This window comes from Rhagoletis zephyria, unplaced genomic scaffold (assembly GCF_001687245.7).
Source record: "Rhagoletis zephyria isolate East Lansing unplaced genomic scaffold, Rhagoletis_zephyria_1.1 Rzeph_scaffold_01518, whole genome shotgun sequence".
Taxonomy (NCBI): Eukaryota; Metazoa; Arthropoda; class Insecta; order Diptera; family Tephritidae; genus Rhagoletis; species Rhagoletis zephyria.
This window is the reverse complement of record NW_016158602.1, coordinates 22,822-48,075: the sequence shown is the minus strand read 5'-3', so window position 1 is coordinate 48,075 and position 25,254 is coordinate 22,822. Positions and strand designations below refer to the sequence as shown.

Below are 25,254 nucleotides of genomic sequence, written 5' to 3'. Positions count from 1 at the left end.
CGACACTTTCCAAAAAAAAAAAAACAAAATCTACTTAAAATTTGCACTTTGAATTTAATGTTTCTAAAAAATCTTATTTAACATTTCAAATTTTTAATGAAACTTTGTTGAATTCTGCTAATTTTTGCACTAACTTTAAAATGACGTACTTTGACTTTGACGTACGTGGTCTTTGCTAGATGACGAGCTACATTAAAAAAAAAATATAATCACCCTCATTGCGAGAGTCGTGTCGAATGCAAGTCGTTTTTCGAGAGTCGAATCGTATCGCAAATTGCACGTCATTGCCTAAAATTTCAGTTTGACTAGTGTATTAAAACGGAAAAACTTGGCAGCACTGTATAGTTTTCGACGATCTTCGTCGTTTACTTATTTCGGCACGACAGTAGACAATGCCAATGTTGTCGAGTCGTACAATTTAGCCTAATTTACGACATACGCAATGAGGCTGATTAAAAAATAAAAAACCGAAAGGGGAATAACCAAAGAATGCTACAATATCTGTTCTATATTTATATTTTTGCCACTGTATCTGCACTTATATTTTTCATATCCATTATTTTATTTATTATTATTATTTTTTATAATTTCAATGAATTAAAATTAGAATAATTTCATAAAAAATAACAAATGGTTATAAAAATGCAATATAGCAAGAGTACCAGTTTGACAGAATAAAACATAACCAAATGTCATAGGAAATAAGGATAAGGATATGTTTATGGCTCCCTTATATTCTATGTCCTTTGTGATAACGAAAGTGAGACTCATATTAAATTAATAAAGAGAACAATGAAAATCGGTTTTTAATCGGTACAAATATTAAAAGTCGGTACACTTATACGCCCCAACTTTAAAAAAATATTCAGCTGGGAATTTTCTCAAAATCGGTACTGTCCCGCCAAAATCGGTATGAATGGTCACCGTATGAATGTTGCAAAATAAGTGATCTAAAAAATGAAGCGTATTTTTAAGAATAGGGTACATAATTCTGAAAAAAAAAACAAAACTATTCAAAAAGTTTTATTTTCTGAATGTGCCTGCTTTGGCGCGCAGAGTGAGCCACATATTAAAATGGAAGCTGGTTGATTTATTTAATTTTAAACATATTTGGCGAGCTTCTCCTCCGATTTTTACAGAAGTACACTAGAGAGTTAGCCATTGCCTGTCGAGTGGTGACCGCTATTCGAAAAACCTTTGTTTTGATGTGGCTCGGACCAGGGATCGAACCCTGGACCTATCTAACCACTCGAACGCATAATTATAAGTAATAACAACAATGAATATATAGTAAAAATAGTTTAATACACATTTTATTTAGTTTTTTAATCAAGCTTAAAGTACAATATCGCGGCAATTCAAGCCTATACTTATGTGTATAATTATAAAGGTCAAGGGTAAACATGTTCAATAATATTATTAATGTTGCACAATATAAAAATAAAAGTCCAAATCAAATATGAAACACTTAAAAATTTATATAAAATCATAAACAGTTACTTAAAGTTTTTAAAGTGACAACAAAGACTTTAATTATTTGTAGCAATAATGACAACAAATACCTTTTACATAGTACATATAAAGTGTCACAAAATTATCCTAACTAACAAATCGTTCAAAGTCATACAAGCGATTTTTACCTTAAAAAATGCAATAGTGTAGGCTCATAATGTGCTTTGGATAAGCGTGGCTACTTTTGATATTTTTCTTACGAAAAGTTATAAATACATTTAGTTAATGTTGATTCCATTTTTGCATTTTTGCAGCTCTCGGCTCCGTTTAGAAGAGTCTTACATAGACAAAGGCATTTGGCGATTTTATTTTGAAGATGCATTTTTGTTCATTTAATGTTTCCTTCTTATTCTCTTACTTATAAAGTAACTTAAATAAATTACCCGCGGTTATCGTAAATTTGATTTTGTTAAGGTGAAGTCATTTAAATTTTTTTTCTATGCAATCCGCCGGGTGAAATACGTTCACACAACAAAAATGTTTTAAAAAATTCTTTTTTTTTTGTTTCTTTACTTAAAAAATATATTACAATAATTTAACTGTGTTAGCAGAAACAAAATCATTTCTAACTAGTATAGTGACATCGATTCAAAAAAATTATACTCGTACACAATTTTTTTTTAGTTGCATTCATAAACGTTTCATAATTAAATACTCATTGTATAAAAAGCACTTTGGATTTTGCACTCTAAGGCAACTTGGTGATATTTCCGCTCTTTTTATTTACTTTTATGATTTTTGATTTTGTATATGCTTGTGTTGTTGTTGCTTAAGCTGGAAGGCGCTTGGAATTACCGGTCAGGTCAGCCGCGCATGAAATTTGCTTAAAATTAAAAGATGTTCCTTAAAGTTGTTCAGCCGCTGCAAGTGGAAAATTAAAATTTAAATAATTTTACACAATGAAATAGATTTATAAATCAATGTTCAGAGGAAAAAGGTGATAAAGCATTAATTCAAGCAATAAACTATTTTGGAAATAAAAAACGAAATCAATTGGTATTAGGTCATTTTTTTGTAAAATAAAAAAATAAGTTTGCACTCTTCAAGCAAAAACCAATGAGCGATGCATTTGTCTGTCACCTTATATACACTTTGACAAAAATCTATGGGTAGGAAGGGGGAAAAATAAAGTGTTATTGGGTAAAAAATTGTTATTAAAATTGCTTACTTGTGCTGGCTTTGACATGCAAACAGCCAATCGGTTGGGAATTCATCGCGCTTCACAAAATTCGGTTCTTTACAAAAAGTCATTCATATTGATGTAGTTTTTAAAACTGAAGAAGAACATAACAAATAACATAACGAGGTTGCATTTGAAAATATTAATAAACTAGGAATATACATACATATCTATGTATTTATGTAGGTAATTGCAATTAAAATATTGAAATGGATATGAAAATTACAATACAGAAACACGAAACATGTAGAAAGCATATGAAATGGGTGCAAATAAGAGACACAAGAAAAGTATGGAAAAAGAAATGGTAAGCAAGAAATCTGCACAGATAGATCGATTCGTTCTTCTGCCTGAACTAGAGTAAGCTGATCCGCGGAACAAAAACTAATTTGGAATCGAATTGGCTGCAAATGTTTTCTCTTATCGTATAATCGAACTGCTCGAATGAGGCAATGTTCGAATAGTGGTATTCGAATAAACGTGCACCGTCGAATATTCGAGTAATCTCTGGCTGTCGAATATTCGAATGATCGCTCATGTTCGATTACTCAAATATTTGCAGTGCGGGAATTCATATATAGTTTATATTATTAGGTCGCTAGACGGATCCACATTCGTTTAAGGATTTCAAGCAAAATTTTGAATTGCTCCAACGGCTTAAATATATTTATGTGAGGAATATTCGCAAATTATTGCGGTTACCATCTAAGCCAATTGCAATGCCATTGAGAGGTGACCGGCACAGTTTCCAGAAGAATATATAATATATATAATAGAATCGGTAATATAAATTATAGCAATTTATCAAGATGTTTTTCCTCGCTCCCGTAGTGCTCCTCTGAAAACACCGATAACGGCATTAAACATAGAAATTAGTATCAGAACTTAATTCGAGTGAAGATGGGGTTATGCCGAGCATACTGCAACATTTTTTAGCATACTTTGTTACCAACTATGTCTAAAAAACGAGCCCTTTTTCTCATGAGTAGGGATGGCAAAAAAAAATAATCGATTAATTAATCATATGATTAATCACAAGCAAAAAAATTAATTACAATTAATTGCAGTTATTGGGAAATAATCGATTAATCGAATTTTTAAAGGAACTTTTTTACAGTGAGTATTCACAAAAATATTTTTCCATAAAAAATTTCGAACTCACTTGATAATTAACCTTAAATGAAATCAAACGAGTATTTTTAGCGCCGATAATTATTTATCCATTTTTACAAAAACAAAAGTTTTGATAAGTGTTTTGTTGTTAAGCAGTTGCGTTTCTCAGTGGCTGTAAAACCAGCTTTTGAAAAAAAGGCGCTTAACAGGCACCGGGGTATCAACTAAATGGCAGTTTGTTTTCGAAAGTCCGTTCGAAAGTTTTGGGCAAACAGTTCTAATTTCCTCAATGTTGACCAACTTGCCTACCTACTTATTTACAACAAACTTCTAGCATTTGACCAACTGGTTCGCCGATAAATCTGTGCGCGTGTAGGGCCTTTAACGTTGCCACACTTACTTTTGTAGCCTTTGCAATGGGCTTGCATGCACAGCTATTTGCACCATTGTATGCTCTAAACTCTTGCGGCCGTTTGCAATTTTAGACAGCCACAGAGTTCATATTTCTTGAAAATATTTTTACGATTATTTTATTTTTTAGATCGTCATTAGTTTAATTTAAAAGATATTTAAATTACATAAGTATTAGATATGGATGAATGTATTCAACTAATAATAATAGCTAGGAAGCCCGCAGGGCGTTAAAACTTCCAAAATTTAATTTCAAAAACAAAAAAAAAAATGTTAGTGAGAGTTACAAGGGATCCGAGTATCATATTTCATCTAAAACCGTGCAGACGTTTCTGAGTAAGTCTGTAAGCCTCGCACAGTGCAGGTGTTTAATTTCATCAAATTTTGAATCGCCCTTTACCTTTAAAAAAGATTTGTTAAAAAAATAAAACTTTATCACACAACTACAGACTAAGGTCTTTAGTTTGACCTCTCATTTTTGAAATGCATTTGAAAAAGTATTCTCAAACTAAAATCTTCTTAAATATCGATCGATGCCCATCTTTTAATAATTCATCCAACTTATTGAATAATTTGAAAGCAACTTTTTAAACTCGTTGCAACCCTCTTCAAACATTCCAAAAGTTCAAACTAAAGATTTCTCAACATTTTTTTGTTTGGCTAAGTAATTTTTATATTTCATATGTAATTTTTTTAGTAAATTAGTTAATTGAATTAGACCTTTCAAACGGTTGGCAGCCCTCTTCAAAAGCATTTTCAAGATAAATCCTTGTTAACTCATGCGATACATATTTTAATTAACTGATGTATTTTTAAACATGTGGTAACCCCCTAAATACAGTTCAGAAATAAAAAAATGTCTAACCCCCTTCGATTGATGCCCATATTTTGATAATTCATTTAACTTATTAAATAATTTGAATTTAACTTTTTAAACAGGTGGTAACCCTCTTCCAACAGCTCAAAAATATTCTTACCGTTCACACTAAAGATTTCTTATTACTCCTTCGTTTGACATCCATATTTTGATATTTCATGGAACTTGAAACTCCTTTCGTTTGGCACCCGTATGGTGAAACATATTTCACTTAATTCAAATTGAATTCGATTTTTTAGACAGGTGGCTACCCTCCTACAGTTAAGTTAAGAAACAAAGCTTTTCAAAAAAATTTCGATTGATATCCATTTTGATTAATTTTTTAGAATTTCAAAATAAAATTTTTCTAAGGTCGCAACTCTTTTCAAAAATAAAAAAATAAACCCTTATTGCACATCTGCAGTCTAAGCCGTTTAATTAGACACCTCATTTTAGAAAATCGAGCGAACGGTGCAGATATTATGTTGTGGACTAAAAATCCCTTCGCGTATTCTATATATAGATATAGATAGGCGCTTACGCAATTTGGACGCATATGCCCAAGTCAGCGGGAAGAAAGACTTGAATACATATAATGATCATACTTTTAACCAAACACTAGCATCTAAGTTTGCTTAGATTTCACTTATGTAATTGTTCTTCAAATATATTTTAAAATTTATTAATGTATGAATGTGCATTGAAATATAGATTAGATACAAATGAAAACGAAATATGTGTTGTAATTTTACAGTGAATAGAAGCGAATGCAATAACGATGCAGGGTTTTAATTAAAAATTAAAATGGCAATAATACAATATTACGATAGAATAGATTTATTTTTTTTTTTAAATAAAGTCACCCTCTAGTAACATACCTCTTAGCCGATGTAGTACGCGAGTAAGGATTTTGTAAGAGTTTCGGGTGAGTTTCCATCACACGCAGCAATAAATTGTCCAGATAATCTTCTAGCTCTTTCACACGTTGACGTTGGAGTAACGCTTCATTTTCCATGCCATTAGCTATTAGCATAAGCTCCTGAAAAGCGGTGGAAAATTAGTATACCTATGTAAAGCCAAAACAAATTGTAATGAAAATGTGAATGAACCTCTCGCGATTTGCCCTCGTATTTCTTGGCGAGCGCTGCTGATATTTCCGAGCGCCGTTCAGCATGTGATGTGGACTTTTCGTGGCCAATAATAATGCGTTCGTTGGCTTTCGGACTTGGCGTGGAACGATTATCTTCACTTTTCTCTATAAGATATTAAAAAGATTGGGTTCATGATTTTTTTCAAGTCATAATATTTGCTTCACATTGAAACTGCAATGCATATGAGTAATGAATTAATGTGCAAAATGAATGCAAATGATTGATAAACATACAAACATATTATGTACATATGTATGTAGGTATGCACAAGCGAATGGAGTAATGAAAATACACCTGCTTTAACGAATTCCAAAGCAAAAACATATACGCATGCATGGATGTGTGTGAGTGATGATGAATATTTGCGTGTGTGTGTGTGGACAGCGTACAAATGAAATCCACTGGCGGATTTGCGTTTGATTGGCCTTTATTATAGAAGCGTGCATTTCAATTTTCATAATATTTATGTATATACAATTAACTGTTCCGAATCAAATCATGCAAATATGTATCTCCCAGTTTTGAAAAGTGTTCATGTGTTTTTAGTTTATTTTTTGTCGCAAATTTCTTGCTTGAGTTAGGCAAAATTTCACTTTGTTTTCAATGAATGTGTTTCGCGTTTTACATTTTTCATAAATCCGCCAGCGTTTGCCGCCACAGTCAACAACAACAACAACGACAAACGTTCATCAACCACTGCACACCGTCCCTCTCAAACGCTCACCTCGCTTATTGAGATATTTGAATTTGCCCATACGTCGTTCGCGTTTCTCAGCCAAAGTATCGCTGGGCGATTGTTCAGGCGTGCCATAAGGACTTTGTTCTTCCTCCAGCGATGTAGAGCGCTTCGCAAAGTTCAAAATGCGTTGATCTTCTTCACGTCTTTTTGCCTCTCGTCGTTTCTCCTCCTCACGTTGACGCAATTCCTCCTGCAATGCTTCCTCTTCTTCACGTAATTTCTGTTCATTCCTGCGCAATTCTTCCTCTAGGCGCGCATCTTCAGCAGCGCGGCGCTGTTGTTTTTGTTCAGATACTTCACGGCGGTTACGTTCAACTTCGGCGGCAATGGAAGCTGCTTCAAGTTCAGCTTGGCGTTTGCGTGCGGCTTGTGCAGCGGCCTTGGCCTCGGCGTCAGCTGCTGCTGCCGCTTTGGCAGCTGCTTCAGCTTTGGCCTCTGCCTCCGCCTGCCGTATGCGCTCGGCTTCCTGCTCTTCTTCAGCACGCTTTATTTCTGCTTCTCGTTCACGATTTCGTGGCATAGCCTTTGGCACAGGAGGAACTCTGGATTCTTCCGCGATGAAGGATTGTGTATGCCATTTTTTATCTGCGTCCAAATCGAATAAATGTGACTTATTGCGCTGTTCGAATTTAGCAAATGAAGCGTTAAGCTCTTTGAAATCCTTTGTCTCCTTATCCGGGGACAAAAGACTTATATTTTTTGTTGCTGCAATGGGCGTAGGGGATAGATTAAGTTCTAGTGGCTTATTGGGAATAACTTTGACTTCGGTTTTGATTGCTTCAGGCATACTTTCCTCCTCGTCTAAATCCGAAGATGACAAAGAAGAGTCACTCCCATTGTTACGTTGTGGAAGCTTTGCAACATTGAAACCATTTGCTTGCTTCTGATAGCCATTCTCTTGCTTGTTTTCTACTTCATTTTTCTCTTCCACTTTCACTTCTGGTTCCTGCTCTGCCTCTTCATTGGGTGTTGGTAGCGGCACACGTGACTGTTCCCAAGAACGTCGCTTCAAAGAATCTGAACTGCCAATTTGTAAGTGTTGTTTATACAGTTTCGACTCCCATTCGTCTAGTGACTGATCCTTCTGTTTGGGTGACGCAGCTACCGCATCGTTGATTTGTTGTTGTGTGCGAGGTGGTTTCGAGGGCGGCGGCAGTGTTCGTGCACGGACGCTGAAGTCGTTTTCTAATTCCTCTAACTCGGGATCTACGGCGAGATCCTCCTCCACCAAATCTCTTCTAGACAACGGCTTACCTCCGACTTTGCCCAGCAGCGGTGAGGGATTACGTGGTGCGAAATTTTGTGTAGGCACTTGTAGATTTGAACGTATGTTCAATGAACTCGCCGAGCTCTTGTGTGACAAATTGTCAAAAACGAATTCATCTTCATCTTCACTAATGACACCAGGATCTGCCTCACCGGCACGCTGACCATAACGATGACTACCGCCATTCGAACTGTTCGGCGTGCCGATGCTCGCGAATGAGCCGCTAAAATTCGATACATCATCGCCATCCTTATTCTTCTTCTTGCTGCTCAAATGCATTTTCGAGCCAATCGATTTGGCGAACTTCTTAATACCTTTGCGTTTTTCTATTGTGCCAATCGAAAGCAGACTGCCACCCACGGAAGAAGCCAGCTGGCCAATGGAAGACTTGTGCTTTTCTTTTTTGCTCAGATCAGTCAGTGAGCCAGATTTGACTACGAAGGAAATACGAACTTCCAGCTCACCGCGCTCTTTATTCTTTTTCTCTTTGCCAGGTTTACTCTCTAGTTTGAACCATTTAGAACGTGGACGGTCGTAAACGTCCATTTCATTCAGTGGCAATGTGGCCTGACCGAGAAATTCATCGATGCCGAGATTATTGCGATGTAGGCAAGTCAACGTCAATTCAGCACGGTTGCCTTGATCGGGAATTTTGCTAAAGGGGAAGGTGAAGAATAGAGCATGAACTTGAAGAAAATTCTATTTATGTAATTACAATCCGATGACGAAAACTTACAGTTCACATTCTTCATTCCAGCTGACATTTGTTTCCGCTTTGTCTTTGACTGATGTCTGGTATTTCTCTTTACCCAGCGAAATCGTGACGAAACAATTGTTGGTGCCATTTTTGCCTTTTGTCAGCAGACCTTTCGCACGTTGGACTGTGAATTGAAAATAGAGAAAAAGAATTTTAATATTATTGGATAATACATATGTATATCGTAAATGCAAAATGCTTTAGAATTAAAGTGCTTAGTATATAAACATAAATTTCTATCATTATTTCGTAGATAAGATACGAAATCACTGCTATGGCTGCAAGGATTTTGTGTAAAAACCAAAATTATCCACAAATTCGAGTTTAAACGGTTTGCTGCTAATAACAATTCACCTTGAGAAGGCTTGCCCGTTATACATATACTTGTACGGCGGCAAAAATATAAACAGGATCGAGACATTTTTTATTTAAATTTTTTTATTTAAGGTTTATAAAAGTAACAAAAACCATATAAGTTCAAATTTCAAACTTTGTACAACAGTAAGGAAAATTTTAAAAATTTCAACAAAATTGCATTAAATTTTCAAGCTTATTAATTCGAATCTTTACAAAGCACAAGTGACTCCGAACATAAAGGTCGTTCAAAAGAGGTCGTCACGCTAGAAATCGTTATAGGTTTCATGCAAAATCGACACAATTTGGGCCAGAAAAAAGAACTGTTCCACAAAGACAATGCACGGGTACACACGTGTGTAGTCACCATAGAAAATATCCATAAATTGGGAAAAGGAGACTATGTTGTGAAATAAAACGCCCTTTTTACGAGAAATATATCTTTTAGATATTCAAATAGTCACTGACTTTTCGAATTAATCTCGTATTTCTGTGAGAGTCGTAAATATTCCAAATTCAATGTAGTAAATACGTACGTACGAGCAAGGTGTATTAAACAAGGTGTGATTGACAACTCAGTGCGGCTCTCTTTTAAGGTACTATAATGTCAAAAAGTATAAACAAACGAATTAACCCTTAGGGCCGGTTTCTCTATCTCCGGTTAACACTAATCCCCCGGTAAACATCGTTACCGACCTTATCGACTCCCTGTTATATGCATGGAGTTAGAACGTCGATAACAATGCTTAACCGGGGAGTTAGTGTTAACCAGAGATGGAGAAACCGGCCCTTAGTGATGCATGTATCTTGTCAGCACTGATTCCAAGGCTTTTATTTTGATTATAGTTTTGTTTTACTTACATTACCTGGAATATATATATTTTGTCAATAAAATAAAACAAATTGTTTATAAAATCGTTTTAGCAATTTTCTTGTTTTTAATTGCCCAAGTTTTATGCTTTTGTGCGTTTATTTTTATATTTAAATAGAAGTATAATTTTACATTTATTTCCAATTTTATAAATATGAGAGCTTAACTCTAACAATTTTGAAAATAAATTTTTTTTATGCGAAATAGTTTGTTTATAAACGAGCTCGTTTGAAAGTGCTTAACTCGCACGGACAACAAATGAAATCACTTTCCTTGAAGTGGTTTTCACAAACGCGAGATGAATCACGTAGTACAACACTACATCGCTGCCGTCTTAACTCGCAACTAGGTGGTTTAAAACATCGCTCTATTTTCGTGTCCTGACTTCTATTGCATACAGCGCACCGTTCAAAAGTTTTGCTCCGTTTCATCTTGGTTTCCTTACATTAAATATTTAAGAAAAGTCGAACGTACATATTTACTTATTACCAAACTTTAAATGTGCTTACTTACGTTTATTAAGAAAATTGGTTGCTTGAAAAATTTTTGTGTAATTTTTTTTAAACAAATTCAAATTTGAAAAAAAAAAATATTTTCAAATGGGTTAACAATTCATTTCAATTTGACATTATAGCCTGCTTCTTATGAGAGCAATGTCAAAATCAATCACACTTTGTTGAATACATTTTGCGTACGAGTAAATGGGCGTCTCCTGGCGTTGCGAAGGTTACGTTCGACCGTTTCTTTTAATTTTTACGAAAAATTTTAATTTAAAGTAATGGCGGAGTATTTTCCCTCCTATCTACCTACTTTAAAATCATTGCATATATGAACGTTGAGGACGTTATTCACTTTGTTATTAAGAAAATAGCTTGTTCATTCTATAATAAACATCATACAAATCCACACTTCAAACTTTGTGCAAAAATTAGAAAAAATCAACGATTTTTCTTAAAGAATTTTTTTAAAAATTTTGCGTATGCAGTTTTATAGCCCAAGCAATTTTAGTATAAGAAAGTGCGAGTTTCATATGGCTAACAAATATCGTTGATTTTTGGCAATTTTTTTGGTTGACGGTGTCACTCATTTGCTTCCATACAACGTATTTTTTTATATGGAAGAAAATGCACAACACTGTCAACAAAAAAAAAATTGTCAAAAATCAACGGTGTTTTGTAGCCAAATTTTTCAACCAATTCTTTAAAAAAAATTTAAAATTTTGGTGAAAATTCGCTGAATTTTTATAATTTTTGCACAAAGTTTGAAGTATGGATTTGTATGGTTTTCGTTATAGAATGAACTTATTTTTATAAGATAATAATTGAAAATAAATAATATAAAAATAAATAGTCAAAACTTGTTAATATGTGGCGGCCTTATAAATATGCAAAGCGGTGTAACATTAAATAAAAATCACATTGATTCGTTTTCCAGTTTGATTTTGGTAATATTAACCAATTTTTGGTTGAGTTTTTCTCAGTGTATATACGGCTATTCAGAGCTCTGTTTCAAGAAGTAAGAGTGCAAATCACATTTTTCAAATAAGATGCTCATACAAAACTTTTTCAATGGCAACTTTAGTAACGTAACGTCACGTCAGATACTTCAGCTGATTAAACAAAAAGCAAAAAAGATTTTTACATTTAAAAACTTGGAAAATTGGCCTTACAACATACAAAAGTGACTACGTAACGCCAGATTGGAAATAACCAAATGCATTTACAAGTAAAAGTTTTATTTCAAGTACTTATACATATAAGTCATAAATATTACATATTTAGTTGTACTTGGAGTCTAAATCAATAGAGATTTCAACGCGAACGTCAGTTTTCCGTTCATTGTTAACATCCGTGAGAAATTTGAACATGTATTGTCCTCCAGGAAGAGGTAATAGCCTAAACATACCATCGTTTGGAACGAAACGATCTAAAATTATGTCGTGCTGCGAAAAGAAAACAACTTGCAGATTATTTAGTTCCAACCATGTACACATATGTATGTATTTACGATACTTACATCGAACGGGCAAGTGTGATTTATATTCGAAGTCTTAAATAATGCTTCATATACAATTCTTAAAGGTGGTGAGTACCTACGTTTCAAAAACTTACAGAAATCAACGGTCACATTGTACAGAAAAGGTTGAAATGTGTTAGCTTTCCGCCAAAGGCTTAAATTGACCTAAGTAAATAATTTGTATTTAGTGGTTATGTTAGAAATGCGCAAACTTTCTTACTCACACTGATGTTACGAACTGGTGTTTGAAAGAGCCTTACGTGCATCGTAAATGAAATTTCACGTCGACGATAAACGTATAAACGACAAGATTTAAAGATGGCAAATTTTTCATCGAAAGATTTACATATCGCATTAGTAAGTTTTATGTAGGCTTCGGCGAAGTATTCCCTCTGTTCTAGGTGTAGTGTGAAAATTGTAAAAAGCAGCACAAATTTCAGGACCACATTCATGCTTTTAGAATAGACACTAGGAAGCGATTGACTATTAAGAGAGCTTTGGGGGATATTTAAATGCTAATAGCCAGTTTCAAAAAATAAAATTATGTTTATACCTTTCATGAACATGAAATGGTTTTACAACTTTGGTCCGATGTTTGTGAGTAACCGAAGAAGAAGAGATAGAACCATAAAAATGTATGCTTAAATGACATGCCATGTCCGCCTGTCTGTCTGTCTGTTTGAACGCAATCTAGTCCCTCAGTTTTCGAGATATCCGACTGAAATTAGGTAAGCGGATGTATTTTCATAATGGTTTAATAATTTGTCGGAACCGAAAAAATCGGACCACTATAGATAACATATGCACAGCTCCCCAATACAACTGATTGTTAAGATATGAGATTTTTTGTTAGTCTCCTCCATTTGTTATGCTGTGGTTTATGTTGGCTGCTAAACCATTAAATTGTGTGAACGGTTTACATACGGAACGTACATAGCAGTGAAAATCATTTACATCGGTGTTATATTTTCCATACCACTGATTGTTCAGATATGGGGGTTTTTGTTAACTCCACTATCTATATATGCAGTAAATACATAAATTTTGTTTAGCTCACAAACAACTAATTACAATTTCAGTAATCGGTTGAAGTAAATAACATTTTTTGATGTTCATGAAAGGTATGAAGCCTTTGGCATAGTCGAAGACAGTACTGCCCTTACTTGTTTTAATTGGATGTAATATGAAAACTGACCGAATGGAAAAAATCAGTTTTCACTAAATAGGCTGGTGAATCCGCCACTTAATGGTATAGTCACGACGATGCACAGTGGTCGGAGAAACTATGTTTTAGGCGAAAAAGGCATATTTTAAAACTACGATAAATTAACCGGAATAAAGCTATTCTTATCTAGAAATGTCCAACGAACTCAAAACTGATTCGCATTTTCAATATCTGCTGAGCAAGCCCTTAAATCCGTTTAATTCGACGTATCCGATCGTGGCACGTTCCAACAGTTATGAGTTGAATGCTTTCTTAAAAATTTTTTTTATGGAAACTTTCAATTACGACAGTAATTGCTGGCTTGGAGTTACTTCTTAAACATGGAAAATGATGATTTGATATGAAATATTACATATTAAAATGTGGTTGCCAAATTATTAACACCTTAATAACACAGCTTATTTTTCAAGAAATTTTCTTCAAAAAGATATAACTAATTAGTAGGGTCGACTAGGATTTTCATTCCTTTACCAGAAACTAATGCAAAGGCCCCTTGCAGGATTTACGAAAAGAAAATCCGCGCCAAAAAGAGTGGCGGCTATTTTTATTTTACTATACCAACTTTAGTAGTTGTTCCAAATAAAATAAAGTGTATTAAAATATTAAATATGTCTTAACAAAACTGAACTCAATTTTCAAAAATCCAATAACGAATCCAATATGGCATCTAAGAATTAAAAACATCACTGAATTTTCATGAAATTTGGTATTTAGAGGTTCTTCAGTTCACTCGTTACAGATTTTCAACTAGTTTTTGAAAATTCAAAATGCAATATGGCGTCCGAAATTTCCAAAAATTCAAAGCTAAATATCTTTATTTAAAAATTAGAAAACTGTAGTTGTGGCAATGACGAGTTTCGTATAAAAAAAAAAAAAATCTTAAAAAAACTGTTTGGGTCTATATCAAATTGTTTGGGCTGAACATATAGCAGACGATTTTATTTATGTTTTTTTGACAAACAACTATACAGTGTTAGTCAACTGAAAATGACAGTTGATTTGACAGTTGACAACCGAAAAAGTTTGAATGTGATACAAAACTCGAGATCAATAAGGCTTAAAACTTAGTACGTTTAGTTCTTGGGAAGTTTTCTTTATTTCTGGAGAAATTGATAGCTCCTTCGACAGTCGTAAACTCTTAAGGTTTTAATTTGACGTAAATTCGTAACTAGCGTGTCTAAAACGTTTATCAGTAGCATCTAAAAAAAATATTTGCTTATTTTTAGAACAATTAAGAGTTTATTTGACAGCTGTCAACTATCAAAGTTTTAACTCGACATGAAATTCGTGATCAGTACGTCAGGAAACGTAATCAGTGGTATTTTCAAAAAGAATTTCTTAATTTTAGAGAAATTGGCAGTTGATTTGACAGCTGTCAAACTATAAATTTTATGGTATATTCGTATTTAGCATTACAACAATACTACTATCCCGCAGTTTTATTATAATCGTAAAATCCCTTAATATTTTTCGCGTAAAACATGACTTCTCCGACCACTGTGCGACGATTAATTCCAAATTGAATAAATGGAAACAATTGGACCATAGCTAATCACATTGATTGTATCCATTTTGATATAAATAATTTTAATATAAGCGTGACTCGAGTAAAATTGTCCATCATACTTTCGTATGTAGCATCTAATACGCGCTTAAAGCCCTACGACCCATGTGCAGAATGCCTAACACGAAAAAGGCGCGATAATCGGAATCGCGAGAAAATCGGGCTGAAGATGTTACGAGGTGCAAAAGTCTCTTGGCAAAGTTGCTGCCAAGAATGAGATTGCAAAAGAGCTAATTAATTTGCAATTGTTTTTTGTGAGATGTTCGATTGAGATGACTTTCTGCAGACGAATTTTATACGGCCTGCTGTCGAGCAAAAAAGTGACATTTCAGAACATTTCCAATGAACTCCTTGTTTGGCGGCTCATTTACACTCGTGGCAAAATATGCAGCTTAATGGTAGCACCGGGGACAATAAACAGCAGTTTACTTACATATGTACATATGTAAAGCTGTAAGAGATTGTTTCCATCCTAAGCTTTACTACATTTTTTTTTTACTTTACCTCGCTTTTTCACTACAGCGCACACTGGTCGGACAAGCCATGTCTTACGCGAATAATTGGAACAGTTTTTAAAGCTTTTTTTCAAAATTCGTTTCGTAAATATTTAAAAAAATTTATTTTATTTCTACTACTCAAACCCTCAGTATAAAAATTAAGATCAGTGACAGCCCTTTTTATAAATATCTGGATCAAAGAATGTGTAAAGCTTTTCAATCTACTAAAGCTTTTTTAAATATCCATCTCATAATATTTAATTTAATTTTAAATTTGGTCTTAACTTATTCAATTGGTGATCAAAGATTTCTCAAATAACTTCGTTTGATACTAAAATTGTAATATTTCATTTGACTTACCAATTTAATTGGATACAATTTTTCACTCAGGTGGCAATTCTCTTTAAAAATATTTTCCAAACTAAGCTTTCTGAAGCAATTTTACTTTGACGCCCTTATTGAACATTTCATTTGTCATGCAGATGATAACACTCTTTAAATTTTTTTTTTTGGAAATCAAGCCTCTCTTGTTATACATATATTATATTATTACAATAAGTTATTTATGTTCTTAATTTAATTAAATTAAATTTTTTTAATAATATGGCAACCCTCTTCCAAGATATTTTCCATCAAGCATTCTTAAACCACATAATTCGACATGCAAATTGTAATACATTGTACTTTATTCTTTCATCAATTTAATTAATCGAAATTTTTCAAAAAGGTGGCAAGTCTCTATTTCTATTTGTTGTTGTGTTTTTTATACGTGGACCTTCTCTTTGTTACCCCTATTTATTGAGCTAACTTGACTGGGCTATTAAAAGAAAGTGGTGTTCAGCAGCTATAAGGGTGTCAGACGCCACCATAAAAATGTTATTGAACGGTGTTCTAAGAAAATTTAAATGGCCATGTAAAAGAGGAAAACGACATAAATTTTAAAATGGCCTAATTTTTTCTATTTCCGTTGAAACCACTTTTTTAAAAAAACTACATTTCATTAATCTGTTGGAAAGGACCTGTTCCACCAGTCACATCTTTAAATATGTTTCAATATTTCAATGAAATTATATCAGCCAAATTTTTATAGACAACGAAAGCGTCTAATTAACGTTTTACAACACAAAAACATCCGCCGCTCCAGTATGTTTTTAGCCTAAGTTGGTAACATTTTTATAGCCTTTTTTGTTGCCACTGTCTTAATAGATGCCGCCGATTAAATGTCAAGAGATTACTCATCCCTGTCGCCAATTGAAATGAACCAACCCGTATCAAAATTTTATTCAACGCTCGACCAAGACTAGCCGAATAGGAAATTGAGGTATGCGCTGAATGAAAAGAAGTGAGTTAACATAGCGAAATGCAAAAAAAAACAAGCAAACAAAATCGACATTCCACAACGTCACTGAAGTATATACATACATATACGTACATAAAAAATCATAAAACAGAAAGCAATAAATAAAAGTAAATAAATAAATAAAATTAGCACAGGAAGAAGTGGGGCTCAGTTTCTATATGTAGTTGTAAATTGATATTTGAGAGCTTAGGTGTGCATTCATATAAAGTTACGTTTACAAAACGCCACTTTTAGATACTCGAGACGACATGACAACATCACAAAGCCGCTTCATGTGTAACTCGTTCGCCCCCAAATAGAGCTGAGACTAGCCCCGCCCGTGTTTGTGCTGCCTTGTGAATTGTTGCCCGATCCGTTCGCGTTTATCCATCTTTAAATTTTAGTAGGCTGATCTGATCTTTCTGTTCTTTGGTCCAATAAACCAAGTTTTTTGATGTTGCGTCACATCACTCGTGACTCAAACAAGGGAGTTAATTTTTTTCGTCATTTTTCTATAAAAAATATGGTCCGAGCTTTAAGCAAAACCATATACATAAATCACAGTTTCGAACTTTATAAAAAATTTGAGAAAACTCAACAAATGTTCATTAAAATTTCAACATAAATCTGAAACTTAACAACATTTTTCGATATGCAGTTTTATAGCTCATACAATTTAAGTTTTAGTGAAGTGCAAATTTCAAACGCGTTGATTTTTGAATTTTTGTTTTTGGTGATGGGTTTTTGCGCTTTTTTCTATATAAAGGGATCATTTTATAGGGTCAGTGACATCGCTAGGAAGTATGAATGGACTACATCATGAAGCCATTTTTGTTCTTCTACTGTTAATTTTAGTCCAATATCAAAACTCAAATAATTTTTCGGCGAAACTAAATCTGCACAGAACTTTCGAAACAACGGTGTTTGAGTTTTTGCATGTAACATCGACTGCTGACCCTGAGTCTGATCCAATCAGTAGTTGCTATGTAAAGTGCTGCACAAGCATAATAAGCGACCTGTTGTTCAGAGTAAGTGCAGAGCTTGAATGGCAACGAGGTAGAAATGACACCAACAGGTAACACTTGTTCTTGTCCCTCGAAAAAGCAAGAAACACGCGACTTGCAATTGCTCAGCCAGAAAGCAATGTTGAATTATCTGCAGTATTTTAAGTTTCCAAGCGATGGAAACACTTGGCCATATCAGTAGATATAAAGGACTCTGTGAGATACTTTGTCGGTGGTTACAATTTTACAGAACATAAATAAGAGAGTGATACATTTGGTTACAAAAACAACAACCTATGTTTTTGCAACACTGTAAACAACCCGTAAGAATTAATTAATTAAACTTAAAAAAAAAAAACGAATAAAATGGAAATAAATGCCACCAACCATATTCAACCGTAGTTGCCGGTTGCCTAGCTGTGATTCAACGGCATGCGTGTGTGGATTTAAGTGGAACATTCATACTGAATGTCACCCATAATGACGAATAAATATCGTGGCATAATGAGGCAAGCAAACAAAGATAATGACTAATATAACACTTTAAAACGCAAAACAAAGTAAAGCAAGCAAACAGGCGACCAATCAGACAACTATGGTGCCAGCTAACCGTAATACCTGAAAGAAAACATTTATTTTTATGCAATTATGCAAGTTTATATACAAAAAAAAAAATATGAAATATTACACACATAAACATGTATATCAAATGTTTTTATGAAAGCTTCTTTGCCAAAGCAGCAATGCAAAAAAAGAAATGAAATGAAAAAAGCCGAACAGGGTAGAGAGTCGGTGTTGCGTGTGGGCGTTGGAAGGCAGTAACAGCCATATAACAACCGCTCAAATACTAAGCGCACTGAAATCAGCAAAAAGCAACAGGTGATTTGGGAAAGCAAAACGTAAAGAAAACAGCGAAAAGCGTACAATATGAACACATTTTTGTCTGCAACGAAATAAGAAAATGTGTGCAGCAAAGTGGATGAATGGGAGGTGCTGATGGCGCAAGGAGTAGGCGGACGAAATGGTAAGTGCTTAATGTGCAATTATTATCGCATTATCGGCATATTTGCGCGCCAGCGTAAGGTTTTTGCTACCAAGTACTTGAATTTACTTTTTTGCATTTGCATCAGCGCCTTCACCATCAGCAATAATCAGCGCATTTTCCATACATCTGCTATGTGTTGCTCTGTTGAAATGTACATATTGTACATTTTTCGCGTTTAATTATCTCGTTATTTGCTATTAACTAATAAACTAATCAAACAAAATTTATATACAACGTATATATACATACATATGCGGCCAGTCCAAGCACACAAAATTATGCAAAAATCGCCGGGCAATATAATACGTGTATGTGTTGTAAAAAGTGTTTATGATGGTGATGCCGACAACACTAGTGATGGAAGCGAGTTTGTTCAACATTGCGGTGGAAGCGATGTTGGACCATGTTTGGTTGTTCTTATATGTGCAGCTACAAAGCGAGTGAATACTGTTAAACTCGTTTAGTTAGTTCAAAACTTAGAAACAGAAATCGTTAAGACTTGTTTAAAATGTGATAGACACACATTAGGGTGGTGTAAAAATGCATGTAAAAAAAGTAAAATCGGAATTTTTATGCTCTCACCACCTAGGATTGTTCTATAGCAAAAAAATATACCAATATTTTTTTATTTTGAAATAAAAAAATATTTAGACGTAGCTCAAGGGGCTCAAAGTTTTCGATGTATGTATTTTACTATATGGGGAAAAACTACTTTTTCGTAGAAATGGTATAGAATTCTTGAAAATCTATATTTTTCTACCGGAAAACTCTGTTTCTCTGTTACCCAATTAATTTTGTAACCATTTTTTCATAGTAACTTTATTTTATAGGTCCCGCAAAACCTCTAGAAAATGCCAGAAAATACAATGGGTGGGATAAATAAAAAATTTTCAGCATTAAAAAATGGTTCGATAAACAATTGGATATTGTTATTGGAAATCTTCTGAAGAGAACCAGAGTTTTGTGATCGAAAAATATTGATTTTTAAGAATTCCATACCATTTCCACGAAAAGTTTTTTTTTCCATATAAAATAAATGAAAAACTTGGAGCGCTTTGAGCGACCTCGTAAATATTTGTTTTGTTTCCAAATAAAGTAAAAGGGGTATACTTTTTCGATATAGAACAATCCTAGCGGTGAGAGTATTAAAATTCCGACTTTACTTATTTTGGACCACCCTAATATGCATACATATTTATATTGCTACCTCTGGATGGCTAATAGCGATTACAGTTGACAGCACAAATAAGTACTTTATAAAGTATTGACGCTATTATCGGCGTAATAGTTGATACTCAGCGATTTGATAACCAATTTAATTATCGATATCGTTGTAAATAGTTTTATCGTAATCTTTATAATGGCATCATTCCGATTACCAGAATATTGATTTCACTTCGATTAACATAGTAATGTATCATGTAAACACACATTTATCGATAGCGATATTATAAATTTATCGTTTATAATGATCTCTTTACCATCGAAATTAAATTAACCGTTACCGCACTTGAAGAAAAAGTCTAACTTGCGAGGTTGCGCACATTTGGCATTTGTCAAAGAAATTGAACTTTTTATAAACGAAATGAAATTGAATGTCTAAAAATGTTCTTTGATATCGATATCAGTATTTAAGTCGTCTCGAAATAGTATTACGGCACTAGGGGCATGGCATACAAGGTCTTACCGCAAGAATTGTGTGTAAGGCTGAAGGCGTAAACGAACTGAGTTGACCTTTCTATCACCAAGTATTCATCATACGCTCTTCTCTTCTTCTTCGTTTCTCTTAATCTCAAGCGGGACGTAGGGCATCTACTGTGCCTGCACGCCATCTGGTTCTGTTTCTGGCAATCGCTTTGAGCTCCTTCCAGCTAAACTCGAGTTGGTACGCCTCTCGATCAACTGTTATTCTCTGAATTTCGCGTGGTATACCGGGAGCCCCGCTACTACCGATTACAAGATTACATTTCTAGGCCTTCGTTGCAATACTGCCGTACTTTTGGCGCTAAGTGTGGGCTATATACTTCCATTTCTCTCTTCGAATGCCGCTGGTGATAGCAGAGGAAAAAGAAGGCCTCCTCTGCAATGGAAAGATCAAATGCAGAGAGACTTGGGTTTCACTTGGCATTTCCAACCGGCATCAGTGCTTAATTGCACTCGGCTAAAACCGCTAGAGGGTCACGACCCCAAAAAAATAAGTTTATTGTTGACATGAAAAACTAGGACCTCATTGGGCAACTATTTTAGGAAGGTGTCTTGTCTACTGATCGATTCATTTGCGTAGGTTACGATCAGCTTCCGACTTCTGGTCATTTAGTCAGCATACTTTGGATAGCGATTTCCAGCGAACCAATGGAGATGTTCACCCCCACATTTTCAACACTAACTTCGGCATACCAACTGAATTGCCATAATAAAATAAATTAATCCACAAACTAAAATGAAACAACTGCCATCGCACTGATGATGGCATTGGCTAAAGAGAAATTCATAAGACACAACTTGGAGGATCACTGAAGCGGCATTGCCAAATTTGTTAATATCATACTAACAAGAATAGTCAACAAACGTTCGTTAAGTAGATAGGTATATGGCTTATAGGTAACAATAAAAACAAAATAATGGCAGATACGGGTAGCATTAATAGAAACAGAAAACGCAAAGGTGCAGTGAGTAACAGTCTCGCAGAGTCAGAGGCAACATAGCAGCGAAGCACGCGAAGGTAAAAACTTTAGCAATGAGGTCATCGGCAAAGACGTGGGGCTACATGGTATATACCTATGTACATACAACAACGCAAGCGTACATTATGTGTAAATAAATACTCATCCAAATGCATGCATAAGTATGTATGCACATGTCTCGTGGGTGAAGTATTAAGAAAAGGGGCGAAAAATACAAAACGCAGCGAAATGCGTAGAATAATTAAGAGGCGGAAGGAAGCCACTTCCACGAAGTATTTAAATGATATGTAGCAAGTTAAAAAAGCAAAAAAAAAAAAAACGACAAAGCTGAAGCTGAAAACACGCGCCCCATCAAGCTGCCATGGAGTTTGAGCAACTGGTATAGTGAGTACACTCGAATCCGCCATGTTTGTTGGCATGATTAGTATCAAAGCGCGTGTTGAACTTGAACTTTTTTTATTTTTATATTTACTTGCAAGTCCAATGAGAATATGTATGTATGTATGTATGCGTATTATATTAAAATCTTCACATTCGCATACTTCAGAAACATTCGTTTCGAAATAATGGAAAGTGGCAAAAGTAGCGGGAAAGCGCGAAATTATTAACAGAAAGTGGTTGCATGTAGTGACGGAAATGTGCACGTACGTACATACATATGTATGTATATTAGGGTGGTCCAAAATAAGTAAAGTCCGAATTTTAATGCTCTCACCCCCTAGAATTGATCTATATCGGGAAAAATATCCTTTTTTTATTTTGAAATCAAAAAATCTTTAGAGGTCGCTTAAAGCGCTTAAAGTTCTCCATGTATTTTATATGAAAAAAAAGAACTTTTCGTAGAAATGGTATAGAACTCTTAAAAATCAATATTTTTCGATCGAAAACCCTGATCCAGACTTCCCATAACAATTTATATTACCATTTTTTAATACTAAAGATTTTTTATTTATCCCTCCATTGTATTTTCTGGCAATTTCTGGGGATTTTGGCGGACCTATAAAATATAGTTACTATGAAAAAATGGTTAAATAAATAATTGGTTATTATTATTGGGAATCTTGTGAAGAGAAAACACTCTAAACAAAATAAACTGATACTGTTTTCTATCGGAATTATAAAATTTATTACATTTTAAGACTTTAGGCAAAATATTTCGGAAAAATATTAAGATTTACGCGAGCTGGCTTGATCTAAACATATCTTCAAAATCGAGTTCCCCAAAACAGAAAATTAAATTAGTTTTTAAAAATATTTTCCCCATAAAAGCACATCATATTATAGAAGAGTTTAAGCCTAAAAGGTCTTTATAAAACGGTTTAAAAATTGTATCAACGGAATCCAAGAAATACAGTTTTGGAGGTCTTTTTAAATTGGTCTGGCTCACTTAAATCTTAATATTTTTGGGAAATATTTTAGGGGAAGTCTGAAAATATAAGAAAATTGTATATGTAAGTAATTCCGGTGGAAAAAACGGCACCATAATATCGAGCCCTAACCGCCAAAATAACGTAAGCGACATTTTTTTCAAAATTTTCTTTTTGATGCAGCAATATTCCTAGAGCATCTAGATACATTTCTGCATCAAAAAGAAAATTTTGAAAAAAATGTCGCTTACGTTATTTTGGCGGTTAGGCCTCGATATGTTATGAATACTACAGTACTGTTCATATAGATTTTTTCACTGCATACATACAGTTCTCTCAATAAGAAACCATGAAATTATTTGTATGTGTATTAAATAGGCCTTAACTTAACAAAAGCAAAAAAATAAAATAGATTTCATTTTCTATTACATACATCTCTATTTGTAAAAACAATCGAGGGAACAAACCATTTTTTAGAAATGAGTAGCGTAAGCGTGAAACGTTTTGTCACAGTTCCAAAAAAGCGAGTAACAAAACGCGTTTCAAATACGTACCTGCTCGTATATGTTTGTTCGCCACTGTACATGTTTTATTTATGACTACACCCCTTTGCGTCATCATCATTTTGCACTAGATTTTTCGCAAAAATCAAGCAACAACCAAAAGCAACGTGCGAATTGCCAATCAAATAGACAAACTCACAGACTTGCAGGCACTCAGCCATTTAGGCCGGGTGAAACATTTTGGCCTTTGGCGAGGTCATCAAGTGGGTTAATTAATTTCAATGAAATCATTTTGGGGCGCCGCCACAATAAAAACAGACACAAGATAAAATGCGACAGTAATAGAAATCAGTGAACACACATTTGACAAATTTTCCGTTGTTTTTTTTTTTTGTATTCGTTTGGTTTATTGCTCGATTTTATCGTTTTTTATCGCAACATTAGCAACAATGGTAGAGAATTTTGTGAAAGAAATTTACGCTGACTGAGCTTAGCACAAATGCACATTTCAAAGAAGATGTCTCAACATTGTTTCTATTTATCTACGAAACTTTGTTGGCATTGCATCATCGCCACCAATTACAATTACATTTATACATATGTAGTACTTAAATACAATTACATAGCTAAACGAGTGTGCGAGAGAATGGGCGGATTTTTTATGCGGGTTGCAATGACAATGCAACAACAAAGAGACTCATTAATGAAAAGGAAAAACAAAAACAAAAATAAAGAAAAACTACCGAAACATCTGCTTGACAAACGCTCATTTTGAAATTTACGACGCTTTTATTGCAAACGACATATGTACTAGAGATGTTGCGAATATTTGCATTCGCTTATGCGAATAATCCGCATTATTTTAAACATTCGCATTGATATTCGCAAATCTTTTGTAATTTTTTCTTTTGTATTAAATCCTGTACTGTTGCCAAAAAATCAAGCTGCTAACGATGAAAATCGATAGATAAATAAACCAGTTGTGAATTGTCAAATGAAAATGTGCAATATTTTTTTTTTGTATGAAATAGGAACTGGAAATAATACTGCTCATACACTATATGGTATATGGCCGCATGTACTCGTATATCTTCTTACGTGACGTATGAGCAACATTTTCCATGTCAAAGATTGATTTTTTTTTCATTCGCAATGCAAACTTAAAATGAAAATATCTTGGCAAAATAACCAGATCTAGAAAAACAGTATATAGATCCGTAATCTACGGCCCCAAAATTAAGTTTACGTGCCTCGGCGTTCCTACAGTGCAGTTTTTTATATTCCAATTATAATATGTACAATTTGTAAACAATAAAAACCATGACTTAAGTTTGTTATAGCTTCTTTAAAGTTATGACTAAACATTCGCATTCGCGAATGTGTAATATTTACCATTCGTAACATCCCTAGTATGTGAACATGTATGTGTTTATGTATGTATCATAAAAAAAATTCAAGTAAAATAATTCAACGTATTGTAGAAATTAAAAACGAAATGTAATTCGATAATTGACAGCCAATTCAACTTCGCCAATGACAATATGCAACATTAGTGAGCAACAACAGTTAAGCCACTAAAAAAATACAATACATACAATTTGCGTTTTGATTTAGATTAACGTGTGTCAAGTTAGCACTACACTTTTCGAAATTGGAAAAGTTAACTACGGCATTAATTGTAGTGTTTTTGTTGTAAATTTGTTGTGGAAAGAAAAAATTTGTAGCTCTCGTTTTTTAAGAAAAAATGGTATGTAGTGCTAACTTGACACCATACACCTAGTCGATAGAATTGAGATATT

At 34.0% G+C, this 25,254-nt stretch overlaps 2 protein-coding genes across 2 annotated transcripts; both read right to left on the bottom strand.

The window, feature by feature from the left end:
- Positions 1-1,854: 1,854 nt before the first annotated feature.
- Positions 1,855-8,866, bottom strand: Rip11 (Rab11 interacting protein). The gene is made up of 4 exons (XM_017617911.1): positions 6,948-8,866; positions 6,182-6,327; positions 5,951-6,111; positions 1,855-2,373 (listed from the first exon to the last, which is right to left on the bottom strand). Exons 1-4 carry the CDS (start codon positions 8,773-8,775, stop codon positions 2,367-2,369), a joined length of 2,142 nt encoding a protein of 713 aa, XP_017473400.1. The 5' UTR covers positions 8,776-8,866; the 3' UTR covers positions 1,855-2,366.
- A 3,122-nt stretch (positions 8,867-11,988) lies between these two features.
- Positions 11,989-13,044, bottom strand: LOC108364296 (uncharacterized). The gene is made up of 3 exons (XM_017617915.1): positions 12,452-13,044; positions 12,228-12,392; positions 11,989-12,153 (listed from the first exon to the last, which is right to left on the bottom strand). The coding sequence occupies exons 1-3, from the start codon at positions 12,677-12,679 to the stop codon at positions 11,989-11,991; spliced, it is 558 nt and encodes a 185-aa protein (XP_017473404.1). The 5' UTR covers positions 12,680-13,044.
- Between the last annotated feature and the right edge of the window lie 12,210 nt (positions 13,045-25,254).